Source organism: Mirounga angustirostris, unplaced genomic scaffold, assembly GCF_029215605.1.
Source record: "Mirounga angustirostris isolate CCGP_5_RB_7025 unplaced genomic scaffold, mMirAng1.0.hap1 SCAF_2, whole genome shotgun sequence".
Lineage (NCBI taxonomy): Eukaryota > Metazoa > Chordata > Mammalia > Carnivora > Phocidae > Mirounga > Mirounga angustirostris.
This window is the reverse complement of record NW_026991710.1, coordinates 119,106,707-119,128,744: the sequence shown is the minus strand read 5'-3', so window position 1 is coordinate 119,128,744 and position 22,038 is coordinate 119,106,707. Positions and strand designations below refer to the sequence as shown.

Below are 22,038 nucleotides of genomic sequence, written 5' to 3'. Positions count from 1 at the left end.
ACTTTTTCAGCACTTATAAGTTAAACCTATTTACATGAGTCTTTGTTGCATTTGTAGAAGTATTTTTAAAAATGGTGCACTATATTCCGCTGGCCTTGAAGTTTACTAGAAAACTCCTATACTCACCTTGTTCACTTCAGGATAGAAATGCATCTCCTCTTCCCTTTTCTGGATTCCTGTGTTCTAATCAGGCTTCAGTCAACTCAGTATCCACTCCTTCTGTCTTCTCAATCTTAGATACTGCACAAAATTTAAATGACAGGAGCTCTCTGATGCAGATGTATTGGTGATTTCAGATCACTCAGTGATCTATGACCTATGCAGCTTATTCTTAAATGCTCAGCATATTTGTAGGCCAGAGTCCTGAGATTACAGGATTTTTTTTAAGGCCAAAAGGCAAAATATGCCCAATGGATATGAGTGTGTGACTCCTCCAGGTTCATTATAACCCCCAATTCAAAACTTTTGTGCTACAACAAACACAGAGCATGTTTGATTAATGGATTTAGTTCCTGGAAACTGTCTTAGCAGAATTTGCTTAAGGCTTCAACTTTGTGCTACAAAATGAGAAGTTTAACCAGGATATTGGTTGAGGCATTTCCTTTGCTATTTTTCTAAGAGCAAGACTGGAAAGTTTTATGACACTGTGTTCTTAGCCTGTTAAACAAACAAGGTTCCCTTGACACAAGAAAAGGTTGCCTTTGTTCTCATAGCAGCTTGTTTTGAGTTGAGCAGTACACTCATTTCTAATACATCTGGAAGGTGCCAAGATCAGTCACTTACCTTGGATCATATTTCAGTGGACACTATGATGATTACATTTTAAGATTCATGTCTATCCTTTGTGTGAATACCCCTGAGGCCTTAAACTGCTCTGAAGGCACAGACTGCTCTCTGTGCGACTTTCCTCCAGAGTCACCAGAAACCCTGCTTCCATTTGCCCTACCAATACCCTTTATTTCTGGATTTGACCTTGCCTCTTAGCTTTTGGCTCTCTGCTGACACATAGTCTATACCTTCTCGTTTCCTTCCCACCCCTACTTACCTCTTTCCCTATCCCTGCTATGATGACTGCCCACTACGTTTTTTTATTGTTTTTTTTTTTCCTCCATAGCTTCAGGCTCAACATGATTTCCACTGTACTCCTGCCTTGTCCAAGTCCTTCAGTCACATCAGCCCTTCCTCCCTTCCAGTCCCCATACAGCACCTTTGGTCAGTTTATGGCATCTGCCTATGGGACTTGATGTCATCAAACCATGCACCCCTCCCAGACTTCCTACAAAGCTTTGCTTTATGGGTGTTCAGCTACCTGCAGGCCATGCAGCTTCCCTGAACTCCATCCACACAGGACTCCCTTCCAACGTTCAGTCAACAACACAGCTGTGAATGAATATGATCTTCTCACCAGAGATGAACTCTGTTGCCTCTAAACTCTTATTCCCTCTGAACTTGTTTTGTCATGGTCCCAATTTTTATAGCACTTATCAGACTCCCTTATATGGTAGGTATTACTTTTCACCTCTTACTTTCCCTTCTATATTTTAAGCCTCTTGAGAGTAGCAATCACAAGTTAGAAATATAAGTGTCACCCACAGGACTCACTTCCAAAAGGTTCTGACTAACGAATGACTATGTTTCTCATGATGGCAGTGAAGAAAGGAGGGAAAGTGATAAAAGGATGACAGGTTAGCATTTATTAAAGTAATATAAATACAGATTGATTTTTTGATTCCTGGACCAGAGCCAAGAGATGGATGATAAAGATGGCCAAGGGGTTAGGAAGGCTCAGAGGGCATTTTGAGTAGCTGGGGAAGACATTCTAGGCAGCCAGGCCTCAGTGGGTACTTTTCTTTCCCTGATTATTCTTCTATTATCTTATTAGCCTATATGCTGGAGTATGTCCAGATATTTGGAGGCAGTGGGCAGGTGTCCAGAATCTATGACCAAAGTCAGCCGCATGTATTATACTCATACAAAGGAGTTTAGCTATGAAGTATGTGGAGGGGAAGCCTTATCATTGAGTGACCCCTCCAAGTTATGATGTTCAGATTGTAGAATTGTGTCTGAAGGACGGGGCCTTCACTCAGAGGGGCACCCAAATAGAAGTATGTGGGCTGATGTAGGATATAGGTCCATCAAAGCAACAAAGGACTCTGAGCAGGGATAGCAAAATCTGCCACTGTCAGCCCCCAACTGCAAACCCATCGCCAGTTCTGTGGGACCTGAGGTTTGAGCACAGTATCAAAGCCCTGTTGGCTATGCATTTGGTCTCCATTCTGACAACCTTGGGGATTTTATTGCCCTCCTTAGAGGCCATTCTAATTGTTTAGCTTCACAGTTGAGCATCTTCTTCACTGAGGTGAATCCTAAAAGCTGGGCTCATTTCTTCTCATCTCTGTGCATAAAGTTTAATGGGTATACAATCTTTTAGCTTTTCTTCTGTGTCTGAAAAGTTGTGATAATAAAAATAACAATGGCTACAAGCTTGTGTGGAGTTAATTATTTTAAGTGAGCAAAGAAGACCAAACACCTGAGACGAAAATGGCTCAGAAATTGGAAAGAAAGCATTCTGCTCTGCTGCAGTTGGTTGGTATTTGGCTTTTTTATTTTCCTCCTGAGTAACATAAGAGCCATTCAGCTCAGAGGACGTGAACATCCTGTACAGGAAATAGATGGCGTATGGAGGGGGTGAGGGGGGCACCTGGCAGTCATTCTTTGAATCCTTCAGTGAGTGTCACTTAAATATATTATAGAAGCAAGTAAAGGACTGGAAAACAGGCTCTGCTTGGATGGCTTCCAGCACACTTCACAAAGCTCAGGAAAAGCTCAGCTAAGCCACATGCATTTTATGTTTTCCTGAGGAAAGACTCTGCTTGTTTGGTCTCAGGGTTAAGGGGTTTCAGCAAGTTTTTATAGAGACACTAAAACATTCTCTTTATATTTCCCTCTGTCACTGAAAGGAACCCAGAGGGATAGAATCGAGGATGTGGGCACTTAAGTGTCTGCTGAGCCAATTAGCTCCCAGAGAGTTGTTGGTGCAGTGACTATATAGTGGTGAACCCCTAGCCACCTAGCTTCATTGGGGTGTGTGTGTGTGTGTGTGTGTGTGTGTGTGTGTTGTATAAAATCTTAGTTGAAATTTGAAGAAATTAAACTCAGAAGAGTGGATGTGTGCATTTCAGGACTTCTTATTTTGACCAGATAGCCCGGAATGAACACCACTTCATCCCTGCCAGAAAATGTGCTTTATCATGAGAACAAAGTGGAAATTGTGAAGTAGGGAGAGGCAGGAAGGTGAGGGGGAAGTGACAATGGTCTTAAGACTGTCAAGAGCTGTAACTTTTTTTTCTTTTCCCAAAAATATTTTTGAGGAGAAAACTAAAGCATTTGCTGTTCCTTTGTGAGAATGATTTGGAATGCTCACTGAAGCAAAAAGGCCATTTATGAACTGACTCCAGCCTTTCTTTGGCCTGTCATACACCATTGTGTTTATTTGAGAACCTGAGATTTACAGTGAGTGAATATTAACAGGGACCAGAACCTGTAGTCATTGCAATTTGCATTTGCCAGTGCAGTTTTTTCTGTATCTGCTGAACTTAAATTGTTTCTTGGCCAGAAAAAAAATGTAATGTTACCTTTCTCACTTATACTTTTCTATAGGAAGCTTCCTACTATATTTAAGGCATTCTACCTCACTCACAAACTTGTATTTTTCTTGTTTAGAATTAATGTTTTATTATACTGCCATCTGCCTTAAATTTTAGCCATAAAAAGTATATATAATTATAGTAAATGGTGACACTGGAATACTGTTAGCATTAGGCAAGCAGCTAACAATGCTCCTAGGTTTAAAATATCAATGTATTTTTTTTCCAGGCTTTCAGCTTTATTCTATTAAGACTAGAAATCAGACTCCCTTTTTTGATCTGATTGCAATTTATGCGTAAGAATCAACTGGTTAAGTAAGTGTGAGAATAGGTTTGGAAGTGAGTAAGGAAATTATCCTGGTGCCAATGAAGAAATGTGCAAAGAAAGATCTTCAAGAAAAACCAAGAGCTATATTAAATTTTAGCTGTCACTGAGTGTCTTTCAAGAGAAGTAAGTGTACCCTTAAGTTAATTTTCCACTTTCTAATTAGGAAGAGCATATCACACCCTTGACCAAGTTACTGATCTCTTGACACAGAGAGTATGATGCAAGGTGCCTAAACAACCAGCACACACTATGTGTAAAACCATATAGATCAGGTACTTGAATGGAATAGTGACAACCTAGCTCTAATTCAGCCTAATAAGGCAGCGCCACCTACTGCACACAAGCTTTATTTTATTTATCCATAATAAATATGAGCTGAACGGAAACAGCTTATGAGATCTTGAGGATTTATTTCTGCAGAGAGGTGGCCAAGTCTCTGAATAGAAGCTGATCTCTACAGATCTAAGCACAAAACAAAATCATTTTGCAGTCTGTTCTCTTCTAAGATGTAAATCTGGGTCAATTTATTGAAATATTTGTTTTCCTAGTGTATATATGTATGTGTCAGTGAATCAATATATGCATGTAAACATTCATATAGGGAATAATAGAGTGGGAGAGAATGGGAGCTAGAAGAATGTAAATATGAAAAAAATAGGAATAAAGAACATTCCTTTTAGATGTCTACTGATGTGTCTTTTATTCTGAAAATAAGTCTGATGTACCTTCATATGCCCTTTTACATATACTAATGACATAAAAATTAATAATTAGTCAATGCTTGTTTAAATTGAACCATTGTTTAAATTTCATCCTAGGCTGCCCACAAGTGAGTCCTTCATTAAATGATTACAGATTTAATAGGCCTTCGTCGTATTCCCCTTTCTCTAGAGTTTTTTTATTCCTATGGTAACACGTAATTCTACAATATTTTAAAATAATAACTCATAATGTTCCTAATGTATTTTGCATTGTTGAATCACATAAGCATTTACATGAAGTATTAACAAGAGCACATTTTTTTATTAAGTTGGGGTCATTAATTCTTTCAACCATTTTGGTTTATTTCATTTAGTCTATTACAACACAACATAAAATAACTATGTGACGGTAGATATGGTACAATAGTGATTATGATTTTTTTTATCATTCCCTATAACTCTTCCAAGGTCTGAACTGGTTATTGGCCATTTACATCATTCACAGTGAAGCTTACACTTTTGTGCTGAGAAGATCATATCATTTCAGATCCTGAATTATAATTTCCAACATACTTTCATTTCTATTAAATTCCTTTGTCATACTACTATTTATTTATTTATATGTTAATGGAATGTCACACAGTCTGGAATGTATAGTATTTGACATTTTTCAGGGTCTTGATTTCCAATAAAATATAATATAACTTTTTTCCATATCATATGCCAACATCATGATTATGTAATTGAAACAAGTCAGGTATCTAGACATACAAAAAACACAGATGGTTTCTTTTGTATCCTGATTTGAAGAAAGCCTATTTGAATTGTCAAAAACTTGATTTTTTCATATTTGTCTATATCTTTAAAAACTTTTGTTATGGGGTGCCTGGGTGGCTCAGTTAGTTAAGCGTCTTGCCTTTGGCTCAGGTCATGATCCCAGGGTCCTGGAATGGAGCCCCATATCAGGCTCCCTGCTCAGTGAGGAGCCTGCTTCTCCCTCTGCCTGCCGCTTCCCCTGCTTGTGTTCTCTCTCTCTCCCTCTGTGTAAGTCTCTCTCAAATAAATAAAATCTTTAAAAAAAATAAAAATAAATAAATAAAAAACTTTTGTTATACTTAGTGTAACTTTACTCATTCAATTAAAACTGAATATCTGTTAAATGTTAGACTCTATGCTAGGCTCAAGGATTAAAACATAAATTCCCTGCTGTCAGTGAGCTCCCTTTCTTGCAGAGCAAATAGTGTGTGGATAGTTCTAGAACAGTAAGAACAAGGAACTGTGGGCACAAAAGTAAGTAACCCAAACTTCAATAAATGAGGTGGTAGGGGTGGGTGGGAGCAGGATGGGAAAATACACATTGTTCAGTTCACCTGAGACTCAAGACTGCAAGTGAGGATTGTTCTGAGAGGTGAGACTAGATAAGTAGGCAGAGTTCAGGTAATGGAGGCTGTTTTATGCTTTTGGACTTTATTCTGAACGCTTTAGTGTTTTTAAAATGTTTAAAGTAGGGCAGTGAGGGAGTGAATGATGGGATGAAATTCAACTGATTAGAAAGACCCCTCCAGAGACTCCGGGGACACTGTTGAGAAAGGGTTCAAGTAGGGCGTGACTAGAAGGAGAGGGGTAGTAACTGATCCAGAGAATATTGAGAAATGATGAAGGCAGAGGGCAAGGGGACGGTGAATGTCTGGGGGGTTCCATAATGGTAGAACTAATTCAACGTCCCAACAAATGTAAAAACTGTAGAAGAAGTCCAGGAAAACTGGTTTCCAGCATGGGAAGAGTTTGGTGACACCATCCACTAGGCCACAGGCAGTCTCCAGCCTGGAGGCGAGCAGGCCAAGGAAAAGTTCTACTGTACGTATGGTAAGTATACCCAGCCGAGAGATCCAGCAGGCAGCTGGCTGCAGACATCTGGAGTTCAGAGGAGAGATGTGGATCAGAGCTCTTCAAATCGAATCATTGTAAAGCCTTATAATGTGTGTACCTTGACTAAGAAGAATTAACTTGTTCCATCCTCCAAGACCTTCATCTATCCCACTGTTCTCACACCCCCTTCCTCCCTGCAGAGGACTGGTATGAACAGCTATATCCCCTCATCCTTACCCTGAAGGACTGCATGGGAGAAGTGGTGAACCGAGCCAAGCAGTCCCTGACATTCGTGCTCCTTCAGGAACTTGCATACAGCTTGCCCCAGTGCTTGATGCTGACGCTCAGAAGGGACATCGTCTTCAGCCAAGCAGTAGGTGCCTCTTGGGAGCACAGCACGGGGCTGGGTGGCTAAAGTGTATCCGTGGTGATGGTAGAGGTCTTCCTTTGGTAGTTTAATTTTTAAAGGGATTCTTTGCTTAAAGTTTTGATATCAGTTTTCCTTATCCATAATAACTATGAGCTGAACAGAAACAGCTTATGAGATCTTAAGGATTTATTTCTGCAGAGAGGTGGCCAAGTCTCTGAAATGTACGTCTGTTTCATGGTGCAGAGAGTCAGTGAAGAAAAGGCCGCCCATCCTGTCATCATATTATGCCCTGGGGTCTCCACACAGAGCACCGTGGGAGTAAAGGGGTGGCTGCCTTGCACAGAGGTGGCAGCTGGGACTGGCAAAAGGGATCCATTTGCAATCTCCCATTTATACAGCTCCCTAATGAATCCCAGGGCTGGGCCTCATAATGATCCCCTGTATGTTTTGTTTGTCTATAAAATAAGTTCACAGGGCAGTAATGCTTAAAGGCAAGATTTAACAGGACCACCTCCATTGCCTTCACCCAACCTATCTCATGACATCGAGGCTGGTCTCCATCAAAGTGGCTGTCCTGGGGCCCTTTCTTCCCCCTTCTGCGTCCACACCCACAACTGGTTTTAGAGACATAAGCCTGGAGGAAGGGAGACAGAAGGAAAGGGAATATTTTAACCAAACTGTCCATGTCCCCCCTAGTTTGTGGATGTTTCACATACTTGAAAAATTTTAATTAAATCCATGACGCCTCAAAAATCTTAAATATTTTTCAATTAAAGTTTGTTGACTCCAGTCAATTTTTTCAATGACTTTTTTTTTTTTTTTGAGCTTGCTGGATTGGTTTGTGGTTTTATCATCAAATTACACACAAGTTTGCATGACCCTGGCTTCCTACAGCAGCTTCACACAGTGGGATTGATAGTGCAATATGAAGGACTACTAAGTACATATAGTGAGTATTGCTTTAGTACATGTTAAAATCATATTCTCATTCATAAGGATATTTGATCCATAGATTCTGCCATTAAACATAAAAATGCAAAATAAACCTTTATGACCTAAGCATTACAGTAATAATGTAACTTTCAGTTCTTTGCATTCATTCACCTTGTAACTGTATTCTTACCCCCATTATGTTTTGAAAATGGAATTATAGATTATTTCATGGAGTATGAATAGTGGAGTCCTGAGCAGCCGTCTGGCTTTTTTAATATAAAAGGCTCTCTGCCAACATAGTTTCAATGACTGGATTTTTAAAGTCCCAACTCTCTAATGTCTAGAACTGCACTACTTAATACATAGCCTGGTGTGGCTATTGAGCACTTGAAATGTGACTAGTCCAAATCAGTATGTACTATACATGCACGCCAGATTTCAAAGACTAGTAAAAACTAGTTTTATATTAAAAATTAATAATTTTACATTGATTTATAATTGAAATGATATTTGGGTATATTGGATTAGAGTAAAATACATTATTAATATTGATTTCACCTTTATAAATTTTACTCTTTTAAAAATATGGCTACCAGGAAATTTAAAATTATTTATGTGACCTTCATTATTTTTCTATTGGATAGTGTAGCTCTATCTCTATTTCTAGAAATCAAATATCACGCCTGTCAATGGAAAGAGAGCTGCATGATACTCTGTTTCATAAAGGAGTTAACACCTTTCTATAGCCTTCCAGCAAATGTATACATCCTTCTTTCCCTCCAAGGGTACTTGGACTGCTGGAGTCCACTGAAATGGTCCTTATTTCACTGGTGAAAACCTTCAGCCTCTGAGGAAAAGTGTTTAGAATATATTCACTGCATTCAGAAAATCATTCACTAAAATGCTAGAACAAATCCCAGCAGGGAGAGGTAGTACCAAATGACATTTTCTTTAAATAGTATGTTTGTAACAATGTTCCTTTTCCCTTGTGTAGGTGATGAAATCGGAATGCTAGAGGACATGGCTGTTGGCATTTCAGATTTGAAGAAAGTCGCATTTAAAATAATTGAAGCCAAATCCAATGATGTCTTGCCAGTTATAACAGGAAGGCGGTAAGTGGCACCCATTTCCTTGAGACCAAGCTTTGTTAGATATTTGTCTTAACTCCTGAAGGAGCCAAGGAAAATTAAGGTTTGGGTTGGAAAATTTTCTTTTCCCTATTTGGTAGAGAAATGAATGTAAGTGACATAACAGGGAAAGATCTTGAAAAACTCCTAGAAGGCTCGTGAATGTTTATATATTTGTATGGTAGTGAGGTGAGCATGGTAATGCTCCCCCATGAAATATGAGGCATTCAAAAGAATAGCAGGCATGAGAAGAACATTTTTCTCTTTATTACTATCTAGTCCAAAGCTCTGGGTGTTTTTACTTTTGCTGGAATCATTTGGTTAATAGTGTCATAATTCTTGAAATGACTTTATATTAAATTCTGTTAAAAGCAGCAACATTTTAGAAAAGATCTATTTCTGTGTCAGGGGCACATACCACCATTTTTCTTAATTATTTTTGACAATTCACTCACAGACCAAAATTTCCGAGAATGGTTTTAAATAAATAGCTTTGAAGGTCAGTGAATGATGGGCAAAATATCAGAAATAATTAAGAAAAATGATGGTGCATAGCATAGACCTCCAACAGAAGAGTTATAGCCTATGGTAAATCATTTCAGTCAGAAGTCCACCAAATTGTAACCATTCTGCCATTTGCGCTTTTAAATGCTGCATGAGGACATATGAAATTTGAAACATTCTTAGATCACAATGAAAAACTATGAATGTGCTAAAGAGAAAGCCCTTTTCAGGCTGGAGAGAGATGGAGAAGAAAGTAAGGATAAAAGCTCAAACTAAACTTGCTTTCTTGTGTATAGTAAACATACGATGGTTATTTTAAACTTTGTATGAAGGATGCGCAGAGAAACATGATTGAATAAAAGGTGACTATTTCATAAATCAAGAAAAATATCCTCATAAAACTAAATATTTCATATGTGAGCTAGTGCTTAATTTTCCATGTACTGGAAGAAAGAATAAAATTGCTCATATACACACCTGGAAAATAGTACCACTCTGTATTATCAAAAGTGGGGATTATCAAAAGTGGGAAACTGATACTTCTATCATAATTGATACAGGAAGTTTCTCAGGCCATTTGGTATAGTAGAGTACAGATGCTTTTTCTGAGGGAGTTTGCAGGTTGTTTCTAAATTCAAAAGTTACAAAACAGGTGTGAGTAGAACTCACAGAATATGGCAAAGTGAGCAGTCTGGCAGACCCTCTCTCCAAACAGCAACATTGCAATTGGACAGAATTCCCAAAAACAGCCATCTTGAGACAAAGGAAATAAGTCAAATGTGCACACAAACTTACAAATACTTATTAATGAAAAACCAGTGGACATTGGTTAAGGCACATGGTGTCCATGGCACTCCTGCGCAGAGTTGCTCCCCTAAAACCCAGCTTGGTCAGCGCAGTTTTACTGGGGTAACGACAGGCTGAAGAGACCAGCAGTTTCACTTCCAGAGGGGGCTGACTTGATTTGGATTGGAAAGCAGAAGAAAACACACTCCTGAAAAGTTGTTGGAAACAGTGGTGATTTAGATAACAATTTCGTTCACAATAGCATCAAAAAGAATAATTACATCAGACCAGATTTAACAAAGTACTCTTAAGAATTGTACACAGAACACACAAAATCGTGCTTGGAGAAATTAATAAGATCCAATGAACAGAAAGACAGTCTGTGTTCCCAGATTAGGGTACTTGATATTGTTTAGATGGCAGTTCTCCACAAACCAATCTATAGATTCAGAGCAATTGCTTGCTAAATCCCAGTAGTCTTTTGTGCAGAAATTGGCAAGCTAAACCTAAAATTTGTATGGAAATGCAAAGGACCCAGAATTCCAAAAACAATTTTGTAAAAGAACAAAAGAAGACTTACACTTTCTGATGTCAAAACTTAATATAAAACCACAATAATGGAGACCTTCTGTTACTGGCATAAGTATACACATATAGATCAACGGAGCAGACTTGAGAGCCCAGATGTGAACTATTACCGTTAGGGTCAATTGATTTTTGACAAAGGTGCCAAGGTCATTCAACGGAGAATGCAGAGTCTTTTCAAAAACTGTCGCTGTGACAATTGGTTATCCATATGCAGGAAAAGTCATTTAGAACTTCAATTTATGCCATACACAAAACTAACTCACAATGGATCATTGGTCTGAATGTAAGAGCTAAAACTATGAAATTTACAGGAGAAAATATTTGTAATTTGGGTTAGGGAAAGATTTCTTAGATAGGACCCGAAATTCTAGATTCATAAGATACACAATTCCATAGATAGGATTTAATCAAAATTATAAACTTTTAAGGAGCAAAAATATGATCAAGTAAATGAAAAGACAAGCTGCAGATTGGGAAAATAAATGCAAATCATTGACCTGATAAAAGGCTTGTATCCAGAATATATAAAGAAATCTTACAACTCAATAATTATGAGACAAAAACCTAATTTAAAAACGGGCAAAGCATTTGAATAGATATTTTGCCAGATAAGATATATGAGTGGCTTAAATGCCCATGGAAATATGGTCAACATCATTAGGCATTAGGAGAATGCAAATTAAAACCACTGTTAGATACCACTTCGCTCACAGTGGAAATCGTCATTAACAAAAAGTCAGACAGTAACAAGTGTTCACGAGGATGTGGAAAACCTAGAACCCTCATACATTGCTGGTGGGCATGTAGAGTGGTGCTGCCACTTTGGAGACAGTTTAGCAGTGTCTTAAAAAGTTAAACCTAAAAGTACTATATGATCCTTAGGTATATATATCTAAGAGAAAATGAGATCATATGTCCACAGAAAAACTAATGTATGAGTGTCGATGGCATTATTCATAATAGTCCAAATTGCAAAGTATGCCAAGTAGCCATCAGCTTGTGAGGACGTAGGCAAAATGTGGTATATCTATACAACAGAATGCTATAAGTAGGAATAAAAAGGAATAAACTGCCAATACATGGCACAACATAATGACTCCAAAGTCATCACACTAAATGAAAAATGCTAGATACAAAAGCCTACTTTTTATATGATTCTGTTTATGTGAAATAGGTAAAAAAGTAAAATCTGCCGAGACAGGAAATAGATCAGTGGTTTCCCGGGGCTGGCCGTGGGATTGAGGTGTGAATGCAAACAGGTATGAGGGATTGTTTTTAAGGTGATGGAAGTGTTCTGAAACTGGAGTATAGTCAGGATTGCACAACTCTATAAATTTGCTAAAACTCTGAATTATACACTTAAAATGCCTGAGTTTATGCCAGTTCTATTTAAATAAAGCTGACAGAAAGTTACCGTAAAACATTATAAAATGTTTCACCTCCAGAGCAACCTTTACACATGGACAGATTCATTAATTCTTCTCATATTCTTGAAAGACTTGAAATAAATAAACATCAGCCCTGTTAGCCAGGCTTTTGTAAAGGGCACTGAGAGCAATTTGAAAAAGAAAAATAATGTGTCCCTTCATCTGAGGGTAGTGCTAACACCCCTGCTTGCTGGATTCGTGGTATTTCCTAGTTCTCTGGTTTGAAGCTCAGGTAAGAAACAAATCTGAGTCCGTCATCCGGAGTAGTATGTGTCAGTAGGGTTATACTAGAAAACTAAAAATATTTTTACAAAGAGACTCACTAATTGTCCAGTGCTTCTTTTCCCAATAACATGTATTACAATCCCAGCACTATATATAATAGCTCCAGGAACACATGGATTTTCATAAATTCTGAGTGAAACTCTCTACATTTCAATACTCAGTTCACACTGCATCAGAAGATGTCAAGTTTAGGGGCATCTGGGTGGCTCAGTCAGTTAAGCAGCTGCCTGTGGCTGATGTCATGACCCTGGGGTTCTGGGATCGAGCCCCATGTCTGGCTCGCTGCTCAGCAAGGAGCCTACTTCTCCCTCTCCCTCTGCCTGCCGCTCCCCCTGCTTGTGCTCTCTCTCTCTCTGTCAAATAAAAAATAAAAAATCTTTAAAAAAAAAAAAGATGTCAAGTTTAAAAATTTACAAGCAGCTCTTCTCGTTGACCATGTTCTGTGAATCCTAACTCAAATTTTCAGCACTGAACATTAGGGGTAATTTTTAATGGAAATTTCCAATGAAAAAAAGCTGTTCCTGTGATATGCTAATGTTGCAAAAATGATCAGAAACCCCCAAAGGTTACATCTTAAGTAATGAAACCATTCCATTTCCATCAAGCCATCACAAACAGGGAGGTTCATCAAATAGTAACAATCAGGCCCTGCTCAAAGGTATCCTAAATGATTTGGTTTGTTAGTGTCCCTATATTGAAAAATCCATCATTACATTACTTTTCTTACTCTTGATTCTGACTGGGTTTTAAAAATGATTAAATCAAGAAAATAAATATTGAGTCTCTTATGCACGTGGCCCCTGCTATACAAATGAACTAAACATTCTTCCTTTCCTAAAGGAACTCAGAGTAATGGAGAAAAATTTTTAAAACTGTAAATAGTTCTTTATGCCAAGTAATTTAATAGTGAAGTGAACAAAATGATACCCCAATGAATTCATAACAGAAAATAAGCAAATAGCAGCCAACAACCTAAATCAGCTCTATATTCCAACTGTTTGTTTCTTTCCGATGACTCTAACATAACAACGAATGAAATAAGCTTCTCTTTGTCCTCCGCTGCCCTCAGGGAACATTACGTGGTGGAAGTGAAGCTTCCAGCTCGGATGTTTGAGGCACTGCCTTTGCAGATTAAAGAGGGACAATTGCTCCATGTGTGTCCAGTACTTTTTAATGTTGGAATCAATGAACAACAAACTCTTGCTGAGAGGTAAGCTTCAGGTAGAAAATTGGTACTTCAGTTGTTCTTTTCAGGTGTTATGGGTATGCTGAGCAATTCCCTATGCTCCTGCACACGAAACTCAGATAGACTCCTAGGTACATTTTCCTTTTTATCATACCAAGTCATTCGAGATAGCAAAGAGAAATATTCATATTTCAGGATTCCTGGCCCACATCAAATTTAAACGCGGCAAAGGAACAAGGAAAATATTGATGCCAATGCCAAATTACTTACATGGATTAACTTTCTTCACGGTTCCAAATACCGTGTGAGTGTATCCAATTATAGCATTGTTTACGTTCATATGTATTTCAGCATTGTAAACTCAGCCAATTGGGTCAAACTTTTCTGGACCTAAAACACTGTTATTTTTCCCTTTTGTTTACTACAATAGTTGTTACTGGGGGAGGTTAGCACATCTTTTCATAATAACCTGCTTAGTCAAACAACAGACGATTGTACACAGTCCCGTGAGTTACTGTCAAAAACACTTTTTTGTATCTTACATGGTTCAGTTGTAGAGATTATTGAAAATGTGAATAAGACTTAAAGTTCATAAAATACATTTTTAAGAGATTCTGGAGAAAGAAGTTGCTATCCTGCCGTGAGGCCTGGCTGGAGAAGTTCCCCGATGGGAAGAACTTTTGGAGAGTTTGATAGTCTTCCATATTTAAAATGCTTCTTGTCCATAATTCACTCTCCAAATGTGTCCTTCCCCCAAAGGTATCAGTTAAAAAGCACCTAGCATATTCTTTGCCATGACTTGATAAGTATGTGTTAAACCTGTATCGATGTCTTTTACTAAATTAAAAATGCCATTACATTTATGTCCTCCTGAATTTCAGTGATGGTCAAGGTGCCTGTTTTTATCCATTCTCTTCCAGTGGTTTTTCCTTCTCTCCCTCTTTATTTCCTGGACAGCATAGGTTTTCATAATTCTCACTTGTCAGTTACAAAATCAGGTGGCACCTTTATATTTCATTTTTAATTTCAAATTGTGTAGAAGCCATAAATCTCTTTTCTTATAGTATGCATAAATCAGAATATAATTTTATTCACTGTGTTGTACAAAAATTGAGCACTTCTCCACATTAATACCTAAAGTGAGATTGTAGTCCAGTCATCTGAATATATGTGCCTCATAGCAAGTCCAATGGTTGAGGTAAATGATATTTATGAACATAAATTGTTCAGTTTGAAGGGAAAAAAACAGCACAGTACCTTCAATTAATTGTCTCTTCTTTGATATACTAGATTACAGAGTGTTTTGGGTTTGAATTAATAAGTTAAGGCCTGTGAGTGTGGTCTTGAGAGAGACATGAGAGTCCCCATTTACAGACTTTTCAAGGAAATGTTAGCATTGTAGTTACCATTGTATTTTCAAGCCCTCTAAACTAGGTTAGATTGCATCATTTATGTCATCGTGACTATTTCAGTTGTTAGTCGCTTTATTTTAAAAAGTCCCTTCCATGGGGTGCCTGGGTGGCTCAGTCAGTTAAGCGTCTGACTCTTGATTTCAGCTCAGGTCATGATCTCAGTGTTGTGGGACTGAGCCCTGCGTCAGGCTCCATGCTGAACGTGGAGCCTACTTAAGTTTCTCTCTCTCTCCCTCTCCTTCTGCCCCTCCCCCCACTCGCACGCTCTCTCTCAAAAAAAAAAATGAATGAATAAATAAATAAATATAAAAAACAAAAGGTCCCTTCCTTTCCATTTCTCTTCTCTCTCTGGCATATTTTATCTATGTGTGTCTGTGTGTGCATGCACATACTTTTTTTCATATCTGGAAGCTGTAAAGACACTTAAGACTTGAAAAGGAGACAAAATGGCAAAGTGGAAAAAAATTCAAAGAGAAGCAGGAAGGCTGGCACTCTGATATCAGCCAACTACTGATCTGAGTAAATCACTTCCTCTCTGTTCTCTGAACCTTATTTCTCTGATTCTGAATTTTGAGCTTTATCAGGCAACATCTATCAGTTGGGTATGCTATGTAATCCAGTTGTAATATTTTACTACATATTTACCCATTGCCAAAATGTATGTTATGTGTATCCATTCTTAATTAAGTACTAATTACCCTGAGTCACCATAACAAAATACCTCACACTAGGTGGCTTAAACAACAGAAATGTATAGCTCATAGTACCAGAGGCTGAGAATTCCAAGGTCAAAGTTCTAGCCAATTTGGTTTCTGGTGAGAGCTCTCTCTGAGTTTTTCTCTGTGTGCTCACTTGACTTCTTTTTTGTGTACACAGAGAGAGTGAGCTCTCTGGTGTCTCTTTTTACAAGGACACACTAATCCTACTGCATTAGGGCCCCACTCTCATGACCTTTAATTACTTCCTTAGAGGCTCCATCTCCAAACACAGCCACTGGAGGTTGGCGCTTCGAAATGTGATTTTAGGGGGGAGGACACAAACATTTAGTCCATAACAGTGACATTACTCCAGCAAGGATGATATTTTAAAAATACCTTTTGATTATAATCTCTGAAAAAGTCTTAAGAGTATATTTCAGAGTTTAGAGAAACTGTCCTGTAGATTTTCCTGGGTCTATATTCCTATTCTCCAAGTTTAACTCAGTATAGATATTGAACACTGACCTTGCACCAGGCACTACTCTGTCCAGCTGTGGGACACAGGGAGCATGCAGTGTAACAAGATGAATGGACATGATCCCTGTCCTAAAAAAAACTTACCATCCCATAAGGAAGCCAGATCAACAAATAATACATTACAGTTTGACTCATGCAATAGGCAAAGATGTGGAAGGGGCAGGAATAATGGTGGAAAGGAAGTGATTCACAAAGGGGAGAGGAATTCATCAGTGAGATTTCATGGAGTAGATGAGCCTCTCATAAAGCCTGAAGGATGAATTGATCAGGCAGACAAAGAAGATAAGACATTCTAGTTAGAGGGAAGATAGCATGTGGAAAGTCCCAAAGGCATCAATATGCTGCTGGTGAGGGAGAAGAGGGTAACTACATTCCCACAAGTGTTTTTGGAAGCCTTTATGGAGAAGTTAGATGTGAAACTAAGATTAGACTTTTGTCATTATAGGGAGAGAAGAAGCAGTGATGTTTAGTAAGCTGATATGAAGAAAGGCATTAGAATCACTTCTCCAACATTTCATTTATTACACATGCAGCTCCTGGCACATAGTCAATGTTAAAATATTTGTTGAATGAATGAATGATCTGACCATGGTGTAGAGGGTAGACTGGAAGGGAAGGAGACTGAAGGCACAGTGCTGGGGTATTTGGGAGGCTCTATATCCAGTCTAGAGTGGATATAATTAAACGCCTAATATATAATGACAGTGTTAAAGAAAAAGAAGGAAAGTCTGCCAGACAAAGTGAAAAGATCAATGAATAGTGAATGGGGTGGCGAAAAGAGAAGAACTCCAAAAGAGTGCCTAGATTTTAACCTGAGTTAATAGAAGAATACTGGGGACATGTTTAATTCTAAACAAAAGGAGGAGGTGGTTTCAGTTTGGGCTTATGTTGCATTTGAAATGGGGTGGGATAATTCACACTGAAATTTTCAGCTGATATCTAGAAATACAGATTTGGATGGCGATACATATTGGAAGCCATTTACATATGATCCTTTTATAGAGGCACAACTTGGCCGTAAGTTAAATCTGGAAAATGCTTAAAGAAAACACAAGGTCAGTGATATACAGGTAGAGAGTTTTGTGGTGAAGGGGCAGAAGAGCACCAATACAGAGGCTGTCAGCCTTCATGGTGTGGACAGAAAATAAATGTTGGGGATGCCTGGGTGGCTCAGTTGGTTAAATGTCTGACTCTTGATTTTGGCTCAGGTCATGACCCTCAGGGGCTTGAGATTGAACCCCGCATTGGGCTCCATGCTGGGTGTGGAGCCTGCTTGAGATTCTCTCTCTCCTTCTCTCTCTGCCCCTCCCCTGTCTCTCTCTCTCTCTCTCTCTCTCTCTGTCTCTTTCTCTCTCTCCCTCCCTCTCTAAAAAAAAAAAAAAAGAAAAAGAAGTGTTGACAGAAGTAAACCACTCTCTAGAGATTGTAGGGGTCTACATGTGCCTACAGCAACTGACAGTGGACACAAGATTGTATGCAACCAAGTGTCTGCTTTTGATGTTCTGGACCCTCCTCCAGCTGTCACGGGTGAAGAGGATTTGAGGAATGAAAAAGAAGAGGCAGGGTTTTTTGCACTGTAGAAATAACAACCCTGCAGGGGTGGGGAAACTCACATTAACTACATATCAACTATGCATAAGCACAGGAGCTGGTGTTACAGATTTGGTTTTTCATCCGGTTTGCATTTGATGATTGTGAAAATAGTTTGGTGTGTGAAAAGGGATTGGTGGGATCGGGGCCCGTGGAGACTGGAATGTGTTTAAATAACCACTGTGCAATGTAGCTTAAAAAAAAGACTCCTTTAGGAGACTCTTGCCATCTACCTAAAAAGGAGAGGTAAAAAGTGTTGCTTTCAGGAGCTTCTTTATAACCCCTAATTGTGTTCTTTGTTCTGTTTTTAGGTTTGGCGATGTCTCTTTGCAGGAAAGTATTAATCAGGAAAATTTTGAACTTCTAAAAGAATATTACATGACATTTATGGAAAAGATGCCGCCTGATTGTAAGTATGCCAGTTTCAGAAAGCGACAATAATAATTTCTTGATTATAAATTCTCAGGACAGGTCAGACATAGAGGTCAATGGGAGAAAGATGCACGGGGTAAGGATGGGAGAGCAACTCTGAGATTATCTGAACCAAGGAGACTGATTGCCGAGGTGGCATGGCTGACACCTGCCTTCAGTGCCAGTGAAAATACCAAAAATCTAAAAATAAGGAGCTTATAATTAGAAATCTCAATTGAGTCCAGTAAAAATTTTATATAATTCTTAACCATGTAAAAGACTTTAATAAGTATTTTAACTTTCTGATTTAGAATCTGTATCAGATAGATTGCACATATACAAGGAGAAAATCGGATAGAATACAAGTTGATACAGCTAATAAAAAGTGATATGGACGAAGGGATAATTTATTGAATATAGTGGTTGTGATATTTATATGAAACTGTTAAGGCATCCAATCCTATAGAAAGGTATTTTACACTTCGAAATTTTTTTTTTTTTTTTTTTTGGTCATTGTTCAGTTCTTTTTTCCACAAAATTAAGCACATAACATTTGAGCAGTTCAAAAGCAGAGAATCAAAAATGTGTTTGGATTTCATCGATAAGTAGTATAACTATGTTGAAATATTGAGATATTTACAATGATAAGAAACTTGGTTTTAATAAAGTAGGAAATATTTTAATATTTTTAACCAAAAGCTGTAATAAAAGTCTACCTGTCATCTACTCACTGGCAATTTGTTCACTGATCTGAACTTAATCTGAAATACCTTCGGTGGCAGAGTGTTTAGGACTTTTCATAAACCAATGAATCTTGCATCAAAATATTACAACGGTATATGCAAGTTCAAGTGTGGATAGTTAGAAAAATTCACCTGCAGGTTTTTTTTTCTGCCTGCGGTTTTTATATTATTTTATTTCACATAAAATATTATTTCTATGCCAAAATGAAATTAAGTGCAGGGAGACTTCTTGGCAGCCAGCGTGCTTGTGAATTCTAAATGTAATTACTGAAAAAGTTAATAATACAAACAAAACTATTCTGCATTAGTAACTAATGAAAAGTTTTATTTTAACTTGGATGTGGTAGATAATTTTTTTACAAGTGACCTAAAATTTGGATGGAAGTAATTCTCAGAATTCTTGTAAACAACTCAATTTCTACCAGTCCTTTCAAGGTATGGTCACGGGACCATACAGATTTGGATGGCGATACATCAACATCATCTGGGAACCTGGTAGCAATGCAAATTCTCAGGCCTCTCTGCAGATCTGTTGAGTTTGCCCTGTAGTCTGTGTTTTAATAAACCTTCCACATGATTTCTAATCCATGCTAATTTTTGTGAACCAATGATATGCCATCGTTATTCAAATTATATATTATATTTAAAAGTAGGTTGTTGGCAAAGTCTGTGAAGGACTTCAGTATTATATATTAAACAATTATGTCACCTTAAAAAGAAATATGTATAAGTCATGAGTTATTGCCTGAGATATGAAAATCTTTACATTCAAAAAAAAAAGGGCGCCTGGGTGGCTCAGTTGGTTAAGCAACTGCCTTCAGCTCAGGTCATGATCCCAGGGTCCTGGGATCGAGTCCCGCATCGGGCTCCCTGCTCTGCAGGGAGCCTGCTTCTCCCTCTCCCACTCCCCCTGCTTGTGTTCCCTCTCTCACTGTGTCTCTCTCTGTCAAATAAATAAATAAAATCTTTAAAAAAAAAACAAAAAAACTCCCTACATTCAAGTCACTTAAACTCTTCCTAAGAACAAAAGTTTAAAAAAACCTGAAAACATTAGACCTCATATAATATTCTGCTAATTAAATACAACTAAGTGTGTTTACAACTTGTAAATAATATTTCATCCTTGAAAATAGAGTAGACTTTTGCATCAAACCAATTGTATTTCATTAGTTGGATACTTGTCTTAACACACTGAGTTTTTCCTGATACTTTATTTCCTATTATGTCGACATATTTTTGAGACAACACTGTCATAGGCTTGGCACAGAATTTTGTGATATTACTTTGGTTGTTTTCCATAACAAAAGTCCAAACCTGATCTGTGTTATTATACTGACATATGTAGGGTTAAACCTCATGCATAAATATTGTAACCCAAAGTATCATTTGAGTTGCACTGCATTCAAGGAAGAAACTATAAAGCTTTATTAACAGTGTGAATAGAGGTTAAATTATTTGTAAAGGAGGAAAAAATTACCATGCTGGATCATACCCATAATCCATATAATCTATTATGTTTCTTTCAAAGTGAAATCAAGGGATAATTTGTGTCAATGTTAAGAGGATAAGTTAGTCCTCTAAATGCATGACTTTCACTTATTAATCCATTTTGGATGTGCTGTCCATTAATTTACTAACCCTGTTTTTTTTATGATTTATGAATTAAATAGTTGAAATCTACATGTTTTTGAAGTAAAAACCTTTCCCTTTCTTCCCAAAAGAATTTGTTTTTTTACCTTAAGGGATGTCCCCTACTTTTGTGATATTGGGATTGAATGAATAAATCCATTTCAGCTGATTTGAGAAAACATACATGATAGGAGACTATCCATAAGTATAAGGAAAGAAGGATTGAAGAACCCACAAAAAATGGGAAATTGTTAGAGATTAGGGGTCATCAAACATTGCTGTAGTTAAATGAGAAGGATTTCAGCCAGGACAAGGTAAACAAGAATTAACAAATGTGATGAAGAGAAAAAGATTCAAGAGAAGCTGTTGGATTTGGTGGTTATGAGCAGTGATGACATTCCATGGAGTCGTTTACATAAAAACATGGAATGGAACCACATCAAAGTCATTTAAGAAGAGAACTCGTGTTGTATAAGCAGACAGCCAGAGCGAAAGCCACCCTCCCAGGAAAGTTTACAGTGACTTACAAAGAATGAAAATGCTGAAATCAGTAGAATCAAAGAAGAGGGTTTTTCTCCTTTGTTTCTTTTTAGTTTCATTTTCCAAGAGAAATGAAAATTTTAAAGATGTTGAAATTACAGGACAGTCACGAGGGGCTAAGGATCTGCTCTGCACCCTGCCTAGATGTTCTACAGATGGGTGCGTGGATCTAGCCAGAAAACCCATGAGGGGCCCCAAGAAAGAGCAGAGGACTATGCCTCCCATATGATACAGAGATAGAACTTTACTCAAGAGGAAAGAAGGATCATTCTGGCTTTTAGGAAAAGAAATCTGCCATGCCTGGCTGAAGCCCCTGTAACACCTGAAATCCAATACAAGGTCACAGATAATTCTTTAAGATTGGTGTTCTGAATATATAAGGTTTGGAAAGAGGCCGAAGTGTAGTTTAGGCCTGCTGGTCCACCACTGTCTGTCAGGTCTTTCTGGTCCTTTCTGGTAGCTTCAGAGGAAAATGCCTCGAAAAGAGTTTTTTCACAAGCACTATACTCACTTTAGAAACCAGATTAGTCATGGTTTTCCCTGATATCCTGTCAAATTCTTTTAACATCATTATTAAAACATTATTCTTTAACTACAATTTGTAAAAGCTGTGCATGAATGTCAAGCACTCTGACGTTTAGTTTTGCTGGCTAAGACTTAGTTAACAGAGTGCAATTTATTTAAACCAAAACATTTCTGTGTCCTTTGACCTTGTATTTTCAGTTAA

The 22,038-nt window shown here is 37.9% G+C and overlaps 1 protein-coding gene across 5 annotated transcripts in view; it reads left to right on the top strand.

The window, feature by feature from the left end:
* The window catches only part of INPP4B (inositol polyphosphate-4-phosphatase type II B), an 824,845-nt gene that overhangs the window by 716,347 nt on the left and 86,460 nt on the right, over nucleotides 1-22,038 (top strand). For all 5 annotated transcript variants that reach the window (XM_064585102.1, XM_064585100.1, XM_064585099.1 and 2 more), the window contains 5 exons: nucleotides 6,746-6,918; nucleotides 7,741-7,864; nucleotides 8,843-8,960; nucleotides 13,635-13,775; nucleotides 18,300-18,397. In XM_064585102.1, coding sequence (XP_064441172.1) covers nucleotides 6,746-6,918; nucleotides 7,741-7,864; nucleotides 8,843-8,960; nucleotides 13,635-13,775; nucleotides 18,300-18,397 — 654 coding nt within the window. The remainder of the gene's footprint in view (nucleotides 1-6,745; nucleotides 6,919-7,740; nucleotides 7,865-8,842; nucleotides 8,961-13,634; nucleotides 13,776-18,299; nucleotides 18,398-22,038) is intronic.